General features: G+C 35.6%; 2 protein-coding genes and 1 pseudogene across 2 annotated transcripts; 1 reads left to right on the plus strand and 2 right to left on the minus strand.

Annotated features, from left to right (window-relative positions):
* Positions 1-5561: 5561 nt before the first annotated feature.
* Positions 5562-6488, minus strand: LOC101824583 (olfactory receptor 5W2-like). Its single transcript, XM_005065022.1, has one exon. The coding sequence runs from the start codon at positions 6486-6488 to the stop codon at positions 5562-5564; it is 927 nt and encodes a 308-aa protein (XP_005065079.1).
* Positions 6489-12803: 6315 nt separating this feature from the next.
* LOC101824312 (olfactory receptor 5W2-like) lies at positions 12804-13733 on the plus strand. The gene has a single exon (XM_005065021.3). It carries the CDS (start codon positions 12804-12806, stop codon positions 13731-13733), a length of 930 nt encoding a protein of 309 aa, XP_005065078.3.
* A 4578-nt stretch (positions 13734-18311) lies between these two features.
* Positions 18312-19244, minus strand: LOC101824038 (annotated as a pseudogene).
* Positions 19245-20091: the final 847 nt, after the last annotated feature.

Genomic DNA, 20091 nt, shown 5'->3' on the forward strand with positions numbered 1-20091 from the left:
CCATATAAAAAACCAACAGGTTTTTCACTTCCTGTATTGTAATATTATCTGCCATTTCTATGGGTAGTCAACTTATATTAAATAGTTTCCTGAAACATGAAGACATGGGTGATTGTTGACTTATAGGGAACCTTTCAGCCAGGCAGAAAAATTGAGTGTAAGAAAAATCGCTGTGACTCAATGCCCTGGGCTACTTTCCACAGGTGTGTGCCTGCAAATCCAAGACACTCAAAGGCGCAGCAAAGTACTGGCTTTTCTCAAATAGGCCACAGAAACTGTACATTGAACTCAACAGCTAGAGCAAAATGCAAAATCCATGGGCTGTATAGTCAGCCATGAGGTGGTTATGGAGACCTACTCAAGCAAATGTTGGGTACTATTTGAAAGCAAAGATGTAGTTATATCACTTGACCCAATATAAACGATAAATGAGTGTTTATCGGAGACAATCACACAGAAAAATACAAAGAACTGCCGGAACATTTCCCTGATCTTCATACTGAATCCACTGTCCCAACGGAAAGAACACACAAAGGAAAGTCATGCCTTAAGCTCCTTTCTTTCCACCTCCGTGTGCCTGAAGCCACACCCAAAGGGGTATGATCACCAATTCAGGTTCACAGACCAGATGCCTACAAGAAATGTTTGGTTTTACACTGTGATTTGGACTGTGTAATCTCTGGTTCATGTTGACCTAAGCAGTGTTGAATACAGATTCAGTGTGCTGGCCTGGACCTTAATTCAAATCAGCTATTTGCTGGATTCCCTGATGTTCTGTGCTGCTGTTGCTCTAGCATAACTTTCAGAAAGAACAGATTGGATATCACAGTATTTGTGGCTGTATTAGTGTCCATATGTCTCTCCAAGTATTCTGCAGAGTACCTTCTTGTAGAAACCAGAGTGTAGAGATGATAGTATCTAGCTATCTCCATTTTGTGGAGAACAACCTTTAGACTTAGCAACAGACTGGGTTTTGGGAGAACTTCCATGGGACCCACATTGGTCAATGACTCAATTGAATACAATCTAGGCCTGACTCTCACCTTAAGTATTAAATGTTAATAAGGGAAAGTAATTTAAGACTCCTTATCCTGCAATACTTGGGTCATTTTTAGGGTCACCTTCATACTTTCCAAGAAGTTTCCATGGCAGTAGGTTTCCATGACATCCTAATTCCAGCTATGTCTTCCTGCACTCTCATCCTCTATCCCATATATACCCCTACATGATCTCCATGTTTTTGTCCCCATCCATACACAATCTGTCCATAAATTCCATTCTATTTCCCAACCTCAGTAACTTCCATGCATCTCTGTTAGACCTCTGATGTTGACCTGACCTCTCAGGATCTACTGCCCGTAGCTTCATTATCATTCACTTAATGGCCAATATCAATATATCTATTTATAAATAAATACATGTTATATTTATCTGTCTCATAAGTCATTTGAATTATATTTCCTGATACAACTTATCCTTCTCTGATCTCTTATGTCATTGATATCTAGGCTAACTGTAACTTTATCAGATTAGCAGTAGCAGGCAACAGCCACCTTCTTTGTTCATCTTTAGCTATTTCTCTTGGTAAGAAATGACAGATAGGGTTACCTTGCTAACAGGTTTATATTAACAGATAAACAACTTCAGGTGTAACTATTTTACAGTTCCTTTATCAAAAAGAATATGCCTTGGAATGACTGATCTTAATTAAAACTATTCACATCACCGGTAAATGATAAGATGGGAAGAAAAACAGTTTAAAGTCCAATAAGTTCTAAAGGTCTACCAAATGAATCAAGACATTTAAAAAAGGGAAAACATTTCAAACTTATGACTCTACACTATTGCATACTAAGATTTCAAAGGTATAGTGTTTTAACATTGGTCAATGGAGTTCTGATAAACTGTTAGAACACTGACTACTTATTATTACAACGCAGGATTTTAAATTTCCTTTTGTTGTCATCTATGTATAGACTTAAATGTGCTTCTCATAGAGCTAAAACATCTCTGTCTGATCAATATATCTGGATCTTTGGACAAAGAAAAATGCTCATGCTTTTAAATCCAATCTTATAATTTCTTTTTCCAGAAGTCAAGGACATAATTTTACTCCTGCTGTTTAACAATGCGAATTTCAGTATGGATTGGTGCTAATGTATCTAAAATCTAAATCTCTTTTATTAAATCAAAAGTTCAGGCAAGTTTCAAGAAGTCAAGGGAATCATAAGACTTGAATTCACCTATCAGAGTTGAAAAGGACTCCAGAAAAGTACAATTTAAGTTTTTCCACCTGTATATTCCTTTAAATAAATCCAAGGATCAGGCTTTCAACTTCACCTCATATTCTCATAATAATAAAATCATGAATCTCCTGAATCTGTTTTGAAACATTGATGGATTTTAATTTTCTTTTATTTTGTTTATATTTTGTACATACTAAAAATATATCTATGTGTATCTGAACTCACTAAGTGCAATAAAAATCAGCTTTCTAGAAAGATACAAATTAATCATTGACTTATATTTTTCTTCCCATAATTTATTAGCAATAAAGTGTCACCATTTTTACATACTCATTATCAAAATTGAAATTTTGTTTACAACATTTTTTCTTATCTTCTAGTTGTGATAACAAAATACCATATACTGATAAATCTTACAACTCTGGGCAAATCAGTCCCGTATCATGGTTATTTGAGATGAATGCTGATAGCACACATTCCTGATCACAAACCATCAGTATTCACTTCTCCATAGTGACATCAGACAGGAATCTATTAGGTCCTACATGTTAAGGTGTATACTAAAATCTCTGAGGGCTCTGGCTTATTGTTTTCATTTCCCAATCACTTGGTTTCTTATTTTCAATGTATTATCCACGTATCTTTGTTAAAGAAAAATCATGCAATATATTCCAATCAAGATTTTCTCCTCTCCTCATCATAGAAAATCCTTCCCAGCTCCTCACTCACCAAATTCCATGCCCTTTCTTTCTCTCTTTAGAAAAATAAGAAGCAAAAAAATTAAAAAGATACAACAACTAGCAAACAAATTACCCAAAGAAAATAAGAAACTCACACACAATAGTCTGGTATTATTTAAACATCTGATTAAAAACATCACATCTCTGGTCAAAAGATGTTGAGTTGAATGAGAAGTTAAGGTATTAACAGTATTCTATCTAAGTTAATTATTCTCAGGAATTTCTCCTGATATCTCATATTGGGCCACATGATTTCATGACTCAGAGGAGCACTTTGTCTTCAATTCTGAAATATTTTCATGAAAGATCATTTGACACTGGAATCTGTAAAACTAAATGTCCCTAGGAAAACTTAGTACATGTAATGTTGACTTAAAAATAGAAGAGTCTAGGGTGAGAATGCATTGTTGGATGGGCACCCAAAGTCCATTTGTGCGCCTGGGATAAATACTGATCTACTACCCAAGGCCCAATAGATTGCCTAGGCCTCCTCACTGACAGGGTAAATGAAGGGGGATTGGGGGGGTTGGTAGGAGGGTGTGGGAGGAGGGGAGGGAAAGGGAGAGGGGCCTGGGATTGACATGTGAAGCAACCTTGTTTCTAAGTTAAATTTAAATTTAAAATTTAAAAAAAGAAGAGTCTTCAGTGAGCTTTCAAAATTAGGTTCAGATCTATAGTTTTTCAGGAAGGTTTTTTTAGGGCTTAAGCCATGGGAAATATGAATATACAGTTTATGAAAAAGGTATATCAAGGATATATTCTCAGGTAAGACATTCATCTCTCAGGAACTTAATTATTTTGTGTGTATTCAATTTTTTGTTCTTTCTTCAAACTATGAAGTGTCTATTTATATACATAGTATGTGCCATACTCTTAGGCAGGATTTTCTTAATAATGGCTAATAAACCTTCCTAATTTTTATATTATATGGAGTTTTGTTTTGTTCTTTTTTGCTGTCTCATGTTGTTGAACACGTAAGATACATATTAAAGTTTCCATTACTAGGATGATTCAATGTTTTAGAAATTGTATGTTTATATTTTCTCCTCGCATATAACAATTTAAAAATAGGTGCTAATTAATTACTGTTCAGAGAAAGAAATTGCAGACAATTATATAACTAGATCTAAGGAAGAAAAAATAAAATAGAAATCAGGGGATGAAATGAGGGAAGACACTTCAAGCACCTTGACATAAATTGCCAAGATTTAGTACTTGTGTTAATCAAACACTGCTGATCTTCCTAATTCATGTCTACACAAACCTGAACACTAGTTTTCAGCAAGGAAAGAGATATATTGATTGAGGGAGCCATTGTAGAGCTAGCCAGAACCTGGCACTAGGGAAATTCCCAGGAATCCACAAGGATGACCCCAGCCAAGAAGTTAACCAGTAGTCGAGGGGGTGTTTGAATTGGCCTTTCCATGTAATCAGATTGATGACTACCTGTATTTTTATCATAGAAGCTTCATCCAGCAACTAATGGGAGCAGATGAGGAGATCCATAGCTAATCATTGGGCTAAGCTTCCAGGGTTCAGACAAAGAGAGGGAAGAGTGCTAATAGAAATAAAGGGGGAAATACAATTTTGGGGATACCCTCAGAAACAGCTGACCTGAGCTAGTGGGAGCTCACTGATTCTGGACTGACAGTGGGAGGAACCTGAGTAGGAAGAAAGTAGGCCCTTTGAATATGGGTGACAATAGTGTGATCTGGGCAACCTGTGAGCCCACTGACAGTGAGAGCATGATTTATCCCTAGTGCTTGAACTGGCTTTTTCGGAGTGCATTCTCTTTGGAGGGAAAGCTTGCTCAGCCTAGATATAGCAGGGAGTGCCTTAGTCCAGCCTCAAAGGGATGCACCAGACTTTGTTGACTCCCCATGGGAAGTCTTACCCTCTCTGAGGAGTGAATTGCAGGTGGGGTGGGGGAAAGGTGGGAGAAACAGCAGGAATGGAGGGAGTAGGAACTGGGATTAGCATTTAAAATGAGAAGATATTGTTTTAAAATTAAAAAGTCATTAAAAAGATCACTACAGAGACACTCTCTCCTCTCCCTCTCTCTCTCTGTCTCTCTCTCTGTACCAGGACATGGTACCTACCTCCGAGAAAGATGGTATCCTAAAAGTGGATTAGAGCAACTCTTCTGGAACTGAATCAACAGGAGTTAAGACTGCTATGAAGTTCAGGGTATATTGATATTGTACAGTAATTTCGATATACATAATATACTTAACTTCAATTAAGCTATTTCATTAGCTTCAAAAAATACCTGTATCTGCCAAAGGCAATGAATAAATATGAAACATATCATAATAAATAAGATAAATATGTAACAGACAGAAAGTATAGACACATGAAACTTGGACACAATTGAAATGTTTAGAAAACTTATTCAGAGAGATAATTAAATGAGATTTAAAGGAAACTAAGCATAAATATGGGAAGTTTTCCCACAAAATTAGATTTTAGAACTAATATATTTTGTTAACTTATTACGTGATACAATCTTTGTCATTTGTGATACATAATGAATTGAAAGCAATCATGCACACTTACATCTAAAAATCATGCAAAATCACATTTTATTCTTCAACTTTTCCAGAGCATCTTTCACATCCTTGTTCCTCAGACTGTAAATCAGAGGGTTCAGCATTGGTATCATCAGTGTGTAAAACAGTGATGCCATTTTGTCTTGATCAAGGGAATAGGAAGAACTTGGCCGGAAATACATAAATAGCAGAGTTCCCTGAAAAATTGCAACAGCAGTCAAGTGGGAGGCACAGGTGGAGAAAGCTTTAAACCTCCCCTCAGCAGAGTGGATCTTAAAGACTGATGAGATGATGTAACAGTAGGAGACAAGGAGTCCTGAAATGGTGCTCAGCTCAATGAACCCAAAAATTGTGAATATTGCTAATTCATTAACCTCTGTATCTGAGCAAGATATTAATAGAAGTGGAGGAACGTCACAGAAGAAATGGTTGATCTCATTGGATTCACAAAAACACAAGCGGAAGACAAGGGTAGAATGTATGAAGGCATCTAATGTTCCCACCAGGTAAACCCCAGCTATGAGCATAGAACACACCCTATTTGACATGTTTGCTGTATACAGCAAGGGGTTGCTGATGGCCTGGTACCTATCAAAGGCCATCACTGCCAGCAGTAGACACTCAGAATCAACAAAGGCACAGAGAGTAAAGAACTGCAAAACACAGCCAACCATGGAAATTGATTTCTTCTCAGCGAAAAGATCCACCAGCATCTTGGGTCCAATTGCTGTGGAATAACAGAGGTCACAGAACGAGAGGTGGCTAAGGAAAAAGTACATGGGTGTGTGGAGTTGAGAGTCCATTCTAATTAAAATGATCATACCAAGGTTGGCCAGTAGATTAATAAGATAAACAAGTAGGAATGTGGTGAAGAGGGCCACTTTTGTGTCAGGGTTATTAGTAATTCCCAAGAAAACAAATTCACCTGGAGAGGAGCAATTTCCTTTATCCATTTTTCTTGGATGAACTTTAAAAGATAAAGAATATGTCCAAATACATTTATTATGCAGAGAATTATTTTATTTTACCCTCAAATGTATATAATTATACTTCAATCTTCAAATAAGATTGCATTATTTAGTTGTATTAATCTATGTGATATAACAATTAATTCACTCTGGAATCTAGGTGTTCTTGACAAATTTTACTTTCTGTACATTAATTTCCCTGAATCTGCCTTCCTTAACAGGAATTATATATTTAACATACTGTCATATTTTAATCTGAAAAATAATATATAATCACCTCATAAGTTAGTGAAACTAAGTAGTGAGATATTGTACTTTTAAATTCACGGGCCTTAATGTTCAAATGTAAACAAAATTATACCCCAAACATCAAGATGCTATGGAAAACTGTGAATTTAAAAGTGATAACTGTTACTAATCAATGAAACAGCTAATGCCTTCTACTATTTGACAACAAATTTTCTATACATTAGTATGTGGTAAGTAACAAATAATTCCTGATTATTTTTGTTTCCGAATATCTGTGTTGTTTTGGCCATCAGGCTTATTGAATATTTAAGAAAGCAATTGGAACTAAAGGATAAATCTTCTAATCATTCAAAGGAAAAGCTTCAAAAATATTGTGAACGACCTGAAGTCATAAATGAACAGTCACAGCTGCAGATATTGTTTATTTAAGGTTACAAATATGGAAACAACATGAAGATAAAAACTAGTACAATAAATAACTTCATTTGTATGTGCAGTTGAAAGAATTTTTATGATTTTCCAAGTATGTGTGACTTAGTTAATCTATAAATATTAGAATGTAGCGATGAATTTTTAAGAGAGAATTTGATTCACTATTTAGTCTATTTTTCTCATTTCATTGTGAGATTAAAATTCCCATTTTAATATCTTAATAAAATTTCCATAGTCTATCTCAATAAAATTTATAAAAGGTAGGCAAAAATACAGACAAGCAGTATACAGCCTTTGAGTTCACATATGTATCTATCCACAGTTTGAGATTAATAGTAGTTTCTAGTAATGTGTTAAAGGAAAATAGTCAAATATAGTTTTATAGAGACAAATATGTGCAGTCAGAATCTTACTGTTCTAAATACAAAATAGTATTTTATTAGATTTAAATGTATCATCTAAGTAGGCTGTGAGAGTTAATTAATTTAAAAATTATTTAGACTTTTCTGAAAAGGTCATTTCTAGTTTGTATTACTGGATTTGGAATATCAGGAGCTTACCGGTGGCGAGGTGATTTTTTGGTGGAAGAGCATGGATGATAAATTATTTTGTAACATATACCACATGAGACTTATATCCCTGCAGCCTCTTCCCCTTAGGCTTTGTTACTATGAAAATGTGATTAAATTTACTCATGATTTTATATTCCCTTGTGAGTACAATGAGTTCCTCATTATAGTTGAGACCATAATTTCTTATTATTGTCATCAACTTGGCTTGTCAGAGTGAATATTTCAATGTAATTTTATGTTGTACAATATATACAGAACATGTATATATATATATGTATAAATATATTATACAGCAACATATGATTTGTATTTCATTTAATTGTATCAGAATTTAATGAAAATGTAATTTCTACTTCTAGGAAATCATTTCTAATACTTGTTCACAGTTCACCTTCTACTTTTGAAATACTTCACTGCTTTAATGTCTGCAACTATATTTTGAATATTTACTTGGTATACTATTTAATTGATACTTGATGGATCCACACATTTGCCATACCTGTACCCAGAATAAGTTTTAGCATATGACCAACTGTGGTGCTTCCATCATACTCTTCATTTCCACTTCCTAGAAAATGTCATAAATGATACTTTCAGCAGTACAAATCATGGGGCGTCTATGCCACCTAGAAATCTAACGGGGACAGAATGTGTCACATATCAGTTCAAATGTTAAAAACAATGCAAAGTTAAGGGCTGGAGCTATGATAACTCAGTGACTAAGGGCACTTGTAACTCTTGCAGAAGACAGGGATCCTGATTTCAACACAAGCAGCACAGTTCACAGCTCTCTGTAACTGTAATCCCCAGCATTAAGATGCCTTCTTCTGGTCTCCATCTTGCTTAGCATGCATGTGATACACCACATTCACAGAGACACACTAAAGACTCGTGCACATTAAGTAAAAACACATAGTCTTAAACAAAATTACATACAGAAACATAAATTTGAATGGCTTATCTTCGATGAAATTATGTTGAATTACATATATTATTGTAAGTTTAGATGAAATTGAATTAAAATTGAGGTCAGTTTCTTCAGTTAATTTCAGGTATATGTATTTGTTTTATTTTGGAAGAACTCTTATTTACATATTAATTTTCCCATTCCCTCACCCTCCCATCCACCCATGCTATCCACTGCCCTCCCAACCCACCCGCCAACCACAGTGCAGGGATAGTGAATCCCTCCATGGGGACTGTCAAAGTCCATCAGATCATTTGGCGGAAGGCCTAGGCCCTCTTTCTTGTATCTGGACTCCAATATTTTCCCTCTGTAGGGGATGGGCTCCCAAAGTCAATTTGTGATCTAGGGATAAAAACTAGCTCCACTGTTAGAGGTCGCATAGACTTCCCTGGCCTCCTAGCTGGCACCCACATTCAGAGGGCTTGGTTCAGTTCACTGATGGTTCACCAGCTTTATGACTAGGGTCTTTGTGCTGTCACTATGTCAGGTCAACTATTTCTGGGGGTTTCTCCAGCACAGTCTTGGCTCCTTTACTCATCTGTCCTCCCTCTCCACAACTGGATTCTAAGAGTGTGTATGGCTCAGTATTTAGCTGTGGATGCCTGTTTCTGCTTCAGTCAGCTACTGAATGAAGTTTCTTTGAATGGCAACTAAGGTAGTCATCAATCTCATTACAGATGAAGGGCATCAAAGGCAGCCTCTCGACCAAGGCCTAGATTTGTATTGGGGTTCATCCCAGTATATTCCCTAACTTTTCCCCTGTGCAAAACCTCTCTCCAAGCCTACACTGGCTCCTGCTATCAAGGAATCTCCTTTCTTACCCTTCTCCATTCCTCCCTTGTATCAGTCCTCCTATTCTCTCCTGTTCTCCTCCATGGACACTATTTCTGTCTCCCTCCAACATAATTTATCTCTGACTCTTTTGCTTGCTCTTGAAACTCTTTTCCTCCTATTTAGTTGCCTTGTCCAGCATCAATATGAGGGCTTTTGCCTTGTCATAGTGTGTATTGTCTTTTTTTGTTTAGCTATTTTCTTTGGCGCCTACTGTTTTTTGGAAAAGTAATTGTATGGGGAGTGGATCTGAAAGACAGAGGAAGTAGGGGAACTAGGAGGAGTGGAGGGAGAGGAAACTCTGCTTCGGAAGTATTGTATGAGAGAAGAATCTATTTTCAATAAATATTTTTAAATTCCTTAAAAATATTTTGTGGTTAGGAAATTTGGGCAACAGTGACTTTCACTTCAGTCAAAATACCTATATAAAAATAATTTATTCCTAAAAATGATTAACCATGTTACTAACTAAAGAGTACTTTCAAAGGGTCAAGAACCACTGGATAAATTGGGTGCACGGGAGAGGAGGAGGGAGGTAAGAGAAAGAGGAGTGGAGAAGAGGACCGAGGTGGAGAATGTGAAGGATCAGGAAGACTGAGTCAGGAGAGGAATAGAGGAGAGTAAGAAAAGAAACACATCAATAAAGGTTTAAAGAGAAATCTAACACAAGGGAATTGCACAGAGATTCACAAGCATGATGCCAACTTAGTCCCTAAACAATAGTGTAGAGGTATCTTAAATACCTTTCCCCTATAATTAAAATGATGACTACCTTAAATGTCATCGTAGAGCCTTCATCCAGTAGCTGGTGGAAGAAGAAGCAGACACCCACAACACTGAGCCAAACTTCTGGAATCCAGTTTCAGAGAGGGAGGAGTGACCAACAAAGGGGTCAAGACTATGCTGGAGAAACCCACAGAAACAGCTGACCTGAACAAGTGGGAACTCATAGACCCCCAGTCTGACAGTTTGGGAACTAATATAGGACCAAACCAGGTGCCCTGAAAGTGAGTGTCAGCAAGGACCATTGGGAAGTCTATGGGGATTCTGGCAGTGGAACCAGGATGTATCCCTAGTGCACGAATGGACTTTGGAAGTCCATTTCCAATGGAGGGATACTCTCTTATTTTAGATACACAGAGGAGGGCTTAGGCTCTGCCCCAAAACACTTGACAGATTTTGATGACCTCTTATGGAAGGCCTCATCCTCCCTTGGGAGTGGATGGGGGATGGGATGGGGGTGCTGCTGGGAGGCATGGGAGGATGGGAAGGAGAGGGAACTTGAATTGATGTGTAAAATAAGATAGTTTCTTATTTAAATAGAATATGTGAAAAAGAATACTTTCAAAAGTGAAGAAAGGAATGGATCCTGAGATCAAAGAGAGCTACTTTATCATATATATGCACAAAGAAATATATATGTGTGTATGTGTGTTCTGTGTATACATAAATGCAGATATACATACATTTGTATATTTACCTGAATACACACATATGTACCTTGTGGTACCCTTACTCAAATATATAATTTTAGTAGTGAACACTTCAAACTACATATATGCTGAAGATAGTGATGTATTTTCAGACAAGAACATAGAAGAAGATATTAATTGGCCACATCAAAGCCTGGGGGAAATGATTTCATAAATCTCAGTCTCAAATGGCAGTTGGCACAATAAAATACCACTGTAAGAGTTTGCAGGCACTGAAGATCTACTCTTATCAGGTGGGTTCCTACATACATGTATTTTCAAAAACAGGGTAAAAGCAAAAGATTTCCATTTTATTTTATTAGAAACAAGTGATGATTTTACTGCCTGCTCAATTTAAATGAATATTAAATTCAATGAATGAAAATATTTTTAAGAGGAATTATGATTCTCATAAAACTTTATAGCATCAGCAACATAGCATTTTCTCTATTTTATTTTATTTTAATCTTGAAACATAGCATGAAGTACCTCTTTTGTTTTTATGTCCATATGTATATATTTTAGTGATATAAATATCAGAAAAACTATTGGCTTATTGTGTTTAATACTTGCAATGTTAATGCATTATAAAACACTTTCCATATTATTTACATAATCTAAAAATTAAAAAATAACCATCATTGAGGTTTTTCTTTTCATCAAACACATGGATGCATATACAAATGCAAAACACACATAAAAATATACACATATACATATAAAACAGTGGATGTATTTTAGATATCTATTGTTCTCCATTCTGATTATTTTTTTCATTGTTACGACAATGTAAGTAGTGAAACCCAATGAATGCGATTTATTTTTTTGTATGCTAGTTGTTTGTAGCCATCTAGCTTTCCAGAAAAAATAATTATTTGTCACCAGACTATTACTAACGAAGGGTAAGGAGTACCATTGTGAAACATAACAAATTCAAAAGGCAATGATCAAATAAAATTTATCTTAGTTTCAGTAAATTTTAAAGTAATATAACATAGACCAAGAATAATGGCTAGCCTTTAGACTATATACATAAAACTTACAAAATCAGTCAGTAGAGTATACATTTATGTATATTTGTGCATGAACGCATACAACAAATATAGTAAAAGGTTGCTGTCAAGTAGAGAGTTGGGCCATAGAGTGGGTTGAGGGAGTAGAACTAGGGCTAGTCTAAGATAATCGAAGGGGAAAGCAGAGTAAATCTATTTCAATTAAAATATTTTAAAATAATAAGACCAAAAAGAATAGTTTGTAAATGTTTGTGTTTTGCATTACTGCAACTGTCATCATTACAGTTATAAATCAATGACTATAAAACAATTATATGTTTTTAATCTCTTCTTACCTTTCAGGAATCAAATAGCTAAGCTAATTTGTATATTAAGACATTAAAGAATAGAACTAATATCCTCTTCATGTATAGCCCATGTCTCTAACATCTGTGTTTATTTCAATTATTACAAAGGTCAAATGAGAACCAATATATCTAAAGCAATCTCTTGCCAAAAGTAATGTTTGCCTTACATACAAAATGGGCAGAAAGTGATGAACATATATTCATCTCAGTTTCTTGGATACCATTTTTGATATTAACAAATATGATAAGAAAAAGTTGCAAAAAAGAAACAAGACACTGACATTTTTATGCTATAAAATATATGAGAAATAACCCAAATATGTTCTACCTCATAAATATTTTGCTGATATCCAGAAATTAAAACGCATTAGTAACTTCTTATAATTATTTCCTCAAAAGCATAGACAGGAAGAAAGAATGGATATAGGAAATTGCTCGTTGAATGAATTCATTTTTGTGGGAATTACCAATAATGCTGAGATGAAAGGGCTGCTGTTTGCCATATTTCTGCTCGTCTATCTTATCAACCTTGTGGGGAATCTTGGTATGATCATTTTGATCAGGATGGATCCACAGCTCCACACACCCATGTACTTTTTTCTGAGCCACCTGTCTTTCTGTGATCTCTGCTATTCCACTGCAATTGGTCCCAAAATGCTACTAGATATATTTAGCAAGAAGAAGTCCATTCCCTTCGGGGGCTGTGCTATTCAGTTCTTCATTTCCTGCACCTTTGCAGATTCTGAATGTGTACTGCTGGCAGTGATGGCCTTTGATAGGTACCAGGCCATTAGCAATCCCTTGCTCTACACAGCAAGCATGTCCAGCGAGTTGTGTTCCATGCTCACTGCTGGGGTTTACCTGGTGGGAACATCAGATGCTTTGATACATACAACTTTAGCATTCCGCTTGTGTTTCTGTGGGTCCAATGAGGTCAACCATTTCTTCTGTGATTTACCTCCACTTTATCTCCTCTCCTGCTCTGACACTCAAGTAAATGAGCTGGCATTATTCACTATTTATGGTTTCCTCGAACTGAGCACTATATCAGGGGTCCTTGTCTCCTACTGTTACATCATCTCATCAGTCCTAAAAATCCGCTCTGCTGAGGGGAGGTTCAAGGCTTTCTCCACCTGCACCTCGCACTTGATTGCAGTTGCTATTTTTCAGGGAACTCTGCTCTTCACATATTTTCGTCCAAGTTCTTCTTACTCCCTCGATCAAGACAAAACGACTTCTCTATTTTACACCCTTGTTATCCCCATGCTGAACCCGCTGATTTACAGTCTAAGGAACAAGGATGTGAAAGAGGCTTTGAAGAAAATTAAAATAAATACATCGTTTTAAATATTTATTCAGAATCATCACCACATTTCTTCGTTCACATGCAGCTTTAGATATTCACCAAGTTTTTCAGGCTACCCTTGAAATTGTGAATCCCTTACCTCAGTCTCCCCCATCGGAGAATACCAGACTAGCCCAGATAGTCTGTCTTGGATTGTATTTTATTAAATTGAATGCTATAGTATCTATATAATTAATTATATTTTTACTCTTCCTTTTGACAGTTTTTTAAGTCTCTTATTGAAACATTATTTTCATAAGTCTAATTTATGAGCACCTACCATTCAGTAATCCTAGCATGATACAGAAAGTGGCAAGAGAATTCTGTGTCAAAGTGAGGCTAGAGTACATAATTGGATTCTGTTTTTTGAATCATAAACATTATGCTATATTAGGTGATGTTCCATATTAAGATTTTTAATGGCGAAACATCATTTGTTTATGATGTAATGTAAGTCATGAACATAAACTACTCGAGCAAACAAATAACTTAATCAACTTCAAGATTGTCATAGAATAAAGTTGTGCAGAGTAATTCTAGAGTTTATATTTAACTACAGTGTTCAAGAGACCAGCAACCTTTACTGAGATACCCTGTCTCATACCTAAATATAAGTTCACTGAAGAAAGGAACAAATCCTGGTTGGAGCAATTGGGAATTACAAAACTCTTATTAGTTAATAGCCCATTTAATCTTTATACTTAAAGATGATCAAAATAGTTTAAGAGCAAAGGAAAGAGCTAGCATAAAGACATCCATGAACTGTAGTTGGTATTATTTTTCTTCTCTTATCCATGCCCACTTCATTTTCTGGGTTAAATGCTCGCTTTGGTAGGTCATAACAATAATCTTGCAAAGTCATTGTTAACTATAACTCCATTTGTGGGAGATACTTGTTTTCAATGTGAGATTATGTATATCCTTTGCTCAATGACTGACTGTATTTTATATTTGGACATGGCATGTGTAAACAAATAAAAATCAACTATATATTAAAGCAATGATTGTTCCTTCTGAATATATGGATGAAGAAATTATTTTCAGCTGCATTATCTACTGCAGCAAAACTGAAAATACAGACTCATTAAGTCCTGAATTGCTGAACAATTCTTTTAAAATACAATTATATGAGACTAAAATAAGGAAGTAATATGGACTAACAAATTGCTTCTTTAGTGGTATTCTATATTTTCTTGGTTTTACTCAGTGGCAATGCAGGCTCAAACACACTGAATTGAATGAAAACATTGCTGAGTTACTGCCTAGCAGAGTAGGAAAAATAGTAAGCTGTAAAGATTGCTTATGTGTTTGCCTTACTTGAGGGCTTTATTAAAATAACCAAATTTCCAGTACATGTCAGAAAGATCAAACACCGCATTTCCCATCCATTCATTTTTAGATTTTTTCTCATTTTCACTTAGTGTTACATGTACTCCATATAGTTTCTGATCTGAATATATCACACCAAGTGTTAGACAGTTCAGACTGATGTTTCTTACTCAGGGTAGTATTTACTTACAATCATCAGCTGACATTTTAAAAGGAGGGTGTACTTAGTAAGGATGAGAGGGGAAAGAAGCTATGAACATTTCATTAGACAGTCTCATTCAAGGCTACAAAGCCTCTGAGGTTGTGGTCCATAGTTCTGTGCAAGTTTCATATTAAAGACTAATCTGCTCAACCTTCATTTTGAGTCATGAATTCTTTCAAATAAATTCAAGGATGAAACTTTCAACTTCGCCTTAGTCATTCATCATAATAAAGTAATGAATGGGATCATTGTATTCTGAGACACTGATGGCTTTTAGTTTTATTTTTCTTTTGTCCACATGATATGCATAATGTAATAGGATTGATGTGTATCTGAAATGGGTGTTTAAATGTAATAAAACTAAAATATCCTTTGAGAAGTATAAAGGCAATTTTGACATATTTTCCTCTTCTAATTTATTAGCATTTTACACAATGTTTAACATAATTAAAACAATGTTGTAGTCATGTTATTTTTCATATCTTTTTGAGTTGTGATAACAAAATGCCACATGTTGGTGAATCTCACAACTCTGGGTAAAACATTTCCAATCAAGATTAGGTGTGGAGAGTGCTGGTAGTACACATTTTTGATCATAGATAGTCTGACCTTAATTTCTCTCTAGTGGCAGGAGAGAGGGAGCTATTGGGTTCTAAGTGGTAAGGTCCCTAATCCAATCTCATTTTGAATTTATCCTTTCACAAAAAACAATGCATCATAACAGCATTATTTTTATCGTCACTTTTATTAAAAATCATACAGTATATTCCAATCATGATTTTCTCCTCTCCCCTTCCTTCCAAATCCTCCCCACCTAGCCAGCCAACTCATGTCCTTTCTCTCTTTTGAACAAAAGAAAACAAGACACTCACACACAATGTTTTGTTACTATTTGTTGAGTAAAACCATCACAGCTATAACCACTGTTCAGCATTGAAAAAGAAAGTGATTTCACTGAGAAGTTATGGTACAAATATGTGCTTATCTAAATGAAGACGCCTTCTCAGGAATTTCTCCTGAGAACTTATAGTGTGCCAGACGGTACCCTAAAGCAGAGGAGCACCAGGTCTCAATTCTGAAATACTTTCATGCTGGATCATTTGATACTAGAACTATAAGAGTGAATGTGCGCTCACCTTTAATCCCAGCACTCGGGAGGCAGAGGCAGGCAGATCTCTGTTAGTTTAAGGCCAGTCTGGTCTACAAAGCAAGTTCCAGGACAGCCTCCAAAACAATACAGAGACACCCTATCTCAAGAAATCAAAACAAAACAAAACAAAAGAGTGAATGTGCTCAGGAAAATCAGAACATGTAATTGTGACAGACAAAAGAATCTTCAATGGCTTTCAAATTTAGGTTCAAATTCACATTATTTCAAAATGGCTTTTCGGAAATTCAACCATGGACAAATATGGATCAACAAGATATAACACACATGTAAACTAAGGACATATTCACAGGCAAGATGTTTATATCTCAAGAACCTGATTATTTATAGACAGCTTAATTTTTATACACAACCATTTTATGTACTTTCTTCAAACCATAATGTGTTATGTACATAGAACATGCCACATCCTTAGATACGATTGTCTTAAGAGTGCTTAATCAGCCGGGTGGTGGTGGCACATGCCTTTAATCCCAGCACTCAGGAGGCAGAGGCAGGTGGATCTCTGTGAGTTCGAAACCAGTTGTGGTCTACAGAGCAAGTTCCAGGACAGGCTCCAAAGCAATACAGAGAAACCCTGTCTCTAAAAATAAAAAATAAAACCCTCAAATTTAAGTGGGGTTATGTTTTGTTGTTTGTTTGCTATCTCATGGTGTTTCTTACCTATGATACTTAGGTTTTGAGTAAATATATGCTTATACTTTCTCATTGTATGTAGCAATTTAAGAAATAGATGCAAATTAATTAATGTGCAAAGGAAACAATTGAAGAGAGTTGGATGACTAGGGCAGAGAGAGGAATAATAAATTAGAAATCAATGGAGGAAATGATGGAAGAATTGACAGTTCTTCCACCAAGTTTTACATTGCCAAAATCTGGTACTTGTTTTAATCAACATGTTTGATCTTCCAAATATCGGTCTCCCTATGTCCGGACCCCTCTAATTGTAAAAATCACTGCATAGACATTTTCTTTCCTGCTATGAACATCATTTTTGTATAGAAACAGAGTATCTACTTTCCAGAAAGATGTTATACTAACACTGGATTAGACAATCTGCTTTGGAATTCAGCTAACAGGCTTTAAGGTCAAGACCACCATGAGGCTTTGTTGGAATATAGTTCAGGAATTGAGTCATATGAGGAGAAATCTAAGTGTCTGGGAGACAGTTCAACGAAACAAAACAAGGGTCTTATGATCTCAGTTTTTTCAAAGCACATAATTGTTATTGAAATATGTTTTCATGCTTTTCCAAAGGTATAGTTGATAGGATACAGTTTACTTCAAATTAGTAATTATTACTTGCTACTGGTTTTCAATACTTTAATCCATTTTTATATACCTCTGTGGAAATAAATTAGCCTTGTGAATGTATCCAACTTGAACTCATGAAAACTTTTCTCCTGTGATTTTTTTTAACACTTGCAGTATCTGATGCACTGAATAAAGTTGACTACTGTGACTACTGAATGAGACTTTAATCCCCCTCATTTGCTGGCTCCACTCTTCCAGATGCCTGAACTATAGAATGTTAACAAAATCTATGTAAATTAATATGTAAAGCAACTGTTCATAATTCATCTATATATGATACCATTGTTTAATGTTTTTAATTTCCCTTGAAAATCTGTAAAAAGCAATGATTAAATATTCATCACTCTAAATTTAAATTGGCATTGAGTGAAAGGATGTAGACATAAAACTTGATCACAATCGAAATTGTTGGAAAAATTTCTACTGAGAGAGAAGAGCATATAATATTTGAGAAAAATAAAGCATATATATGTTAACAGCAAAATTTCAATGATGCAATGTCTTTTATATGTGCAATGCAGATTGAATTAAAAGCAATAATGTACACATTACATTAGAAATTGTCATTCACATTTTATTCTTCAGTTTCTCCAGAGCCTTTTTCACATCCTTGTTCCTCAGGATGTAAATCAGAGGGTTCAGCATCGTAATCACCAGAGTGTAAAACAGTGAGGTCATTTTGTCTTGATCTAAGGAGTAGGAAGAACTTGGTCGAAAATACATAAAAAGCATAGTTCCCTGGAAAATTGCAACAGCAGTCAAGTGGGATGCACAGGTGGAGAAAGCTTTGAACCTCCCCTAAGCAGAGTGGATCTTAAAGACTGATGAGATGATGTAGCAATAAGAAACAAGAACTCCTGAAATGGTGCTCAGCTCAATGAACCCAAAAATTGTGAAAATCATTAACTCATTAGCCTCTGTATCTGAGCAAGATATTAATAGAAGAGGTGGGACATCACAGAAGAAATGGTTGATCTCATTGGATTCACAGAAACACAAACGGAAGGTCAAGGATGTATGTATCAAAGCATCTGCTGTTCCCATCAGGTAAACCCCAGCCACAAGCTGGGAGCAAAGTCTGCTGGGCATGTTCACTGTGTACAGCAAGGGGTTGCTGATAGCCTGGTACCTATCAAAGGCCATCACTGCTAGTAGTAAACACTCAGAATCTGCAAAGACACAGAATGTCAAGAACTGGAGAGCACAACCGATAATGGGAATTGATTTCTTCTCAGCTAACAGATCCATTAGCATCTTGGGTCCAATTGCTGTGGAATAGCTAAGGTCACAAAAAGAGAGGTGGCTGAGGAAAAAGTACATGGGTGTGTGGAGCTGAGAGTCCTCCCTGATTAAAATGATCATCCCAAGATTGGCCAGAAGATTAGTAAGATAAATAAGCAGGAACATGGTGAAAAGTGTTATTTTCATGTCAGAATTATTGGTTATTCCCATGAAAATGAATTCATCTACAGAGGAGCAGTTTTTCTTGTCCATTTTCTTGCATAAACCTTAAAAATTAATATATATGTACATATAAGTTTACAGTATGTTCATTATTCAAAATCTTATTTTGTCTCTTATTATTGTCCTCAAAAATACATGTAATTATACTTCAATTTTCAAATAAGATTGTATTATTTCATTTTAATAATCTATTTAACATAGCAATTAATATATTCTGGAATATAGAAGTCATTCTTGATAAATAACCAAGTTGTATATATCAGTTTACCTGAAGTAACCTACCTTGACAGGAAGACCTTTAAAATAATATAAAATTTTATGTTTGTTGGACTAAGTGGTAAGATATTGATGTTTCAAATTCATTGTACTTAATATACAAATATACATGGAACTACTCCAGAAAATCAAAGTTTTATAAGAAAATCCACACTGAACCTCTTAGAAGAGAAAGTGGGTGGTACCCTTGAACGAATTGGTACAGGAGACAGCTTCCTGAACATAACACCAGTAGCACAGACAGTGAGATCAACAATTAATAAATGGGACCTACTGAAACTGAGAAGCTTCTGTAAGGCAAAGGACACAGTCAGCAAGACAAAAAGGCAGCTCACAGAATGGGAAAAAATATTCACTAATCCCACATCTGACAGAGGGTTGATCTCCAAAATTTACAAAGAACTCAAGAAGCAAGTCTCCAAAACAGCAAAGGACCCAATTAAAAAGTGGGCTGCAGAACTAAATAGAGAGTTTTCAATAGAGGAGTCTAAAATGGCTGAGAGGCACTTGAGAAAGTGCTCAACATCCTTAGTCATCCGGGAAATGCAAATCAAAACAACTCTGAGATACCATCTCACTCCTGTGAGAATGGCTAAAATCAAAAACA

Source organism: Mesocricetus auratus, unplaced genomic scaffold (genome assembly GCF_017639785.1).
Source record: "Mesocricetus auratus isolate SY011 unplaced genomic scaffold, BCM_Maur_2.0 Super-Scaffold_100004, whole genome shotgun sequence".
NCBI lineage: Eukaryota > Metazoa > Chordata > Mammalia > Rodentia > Cricetidae > Mesocricetus > Mesocricetus auratus.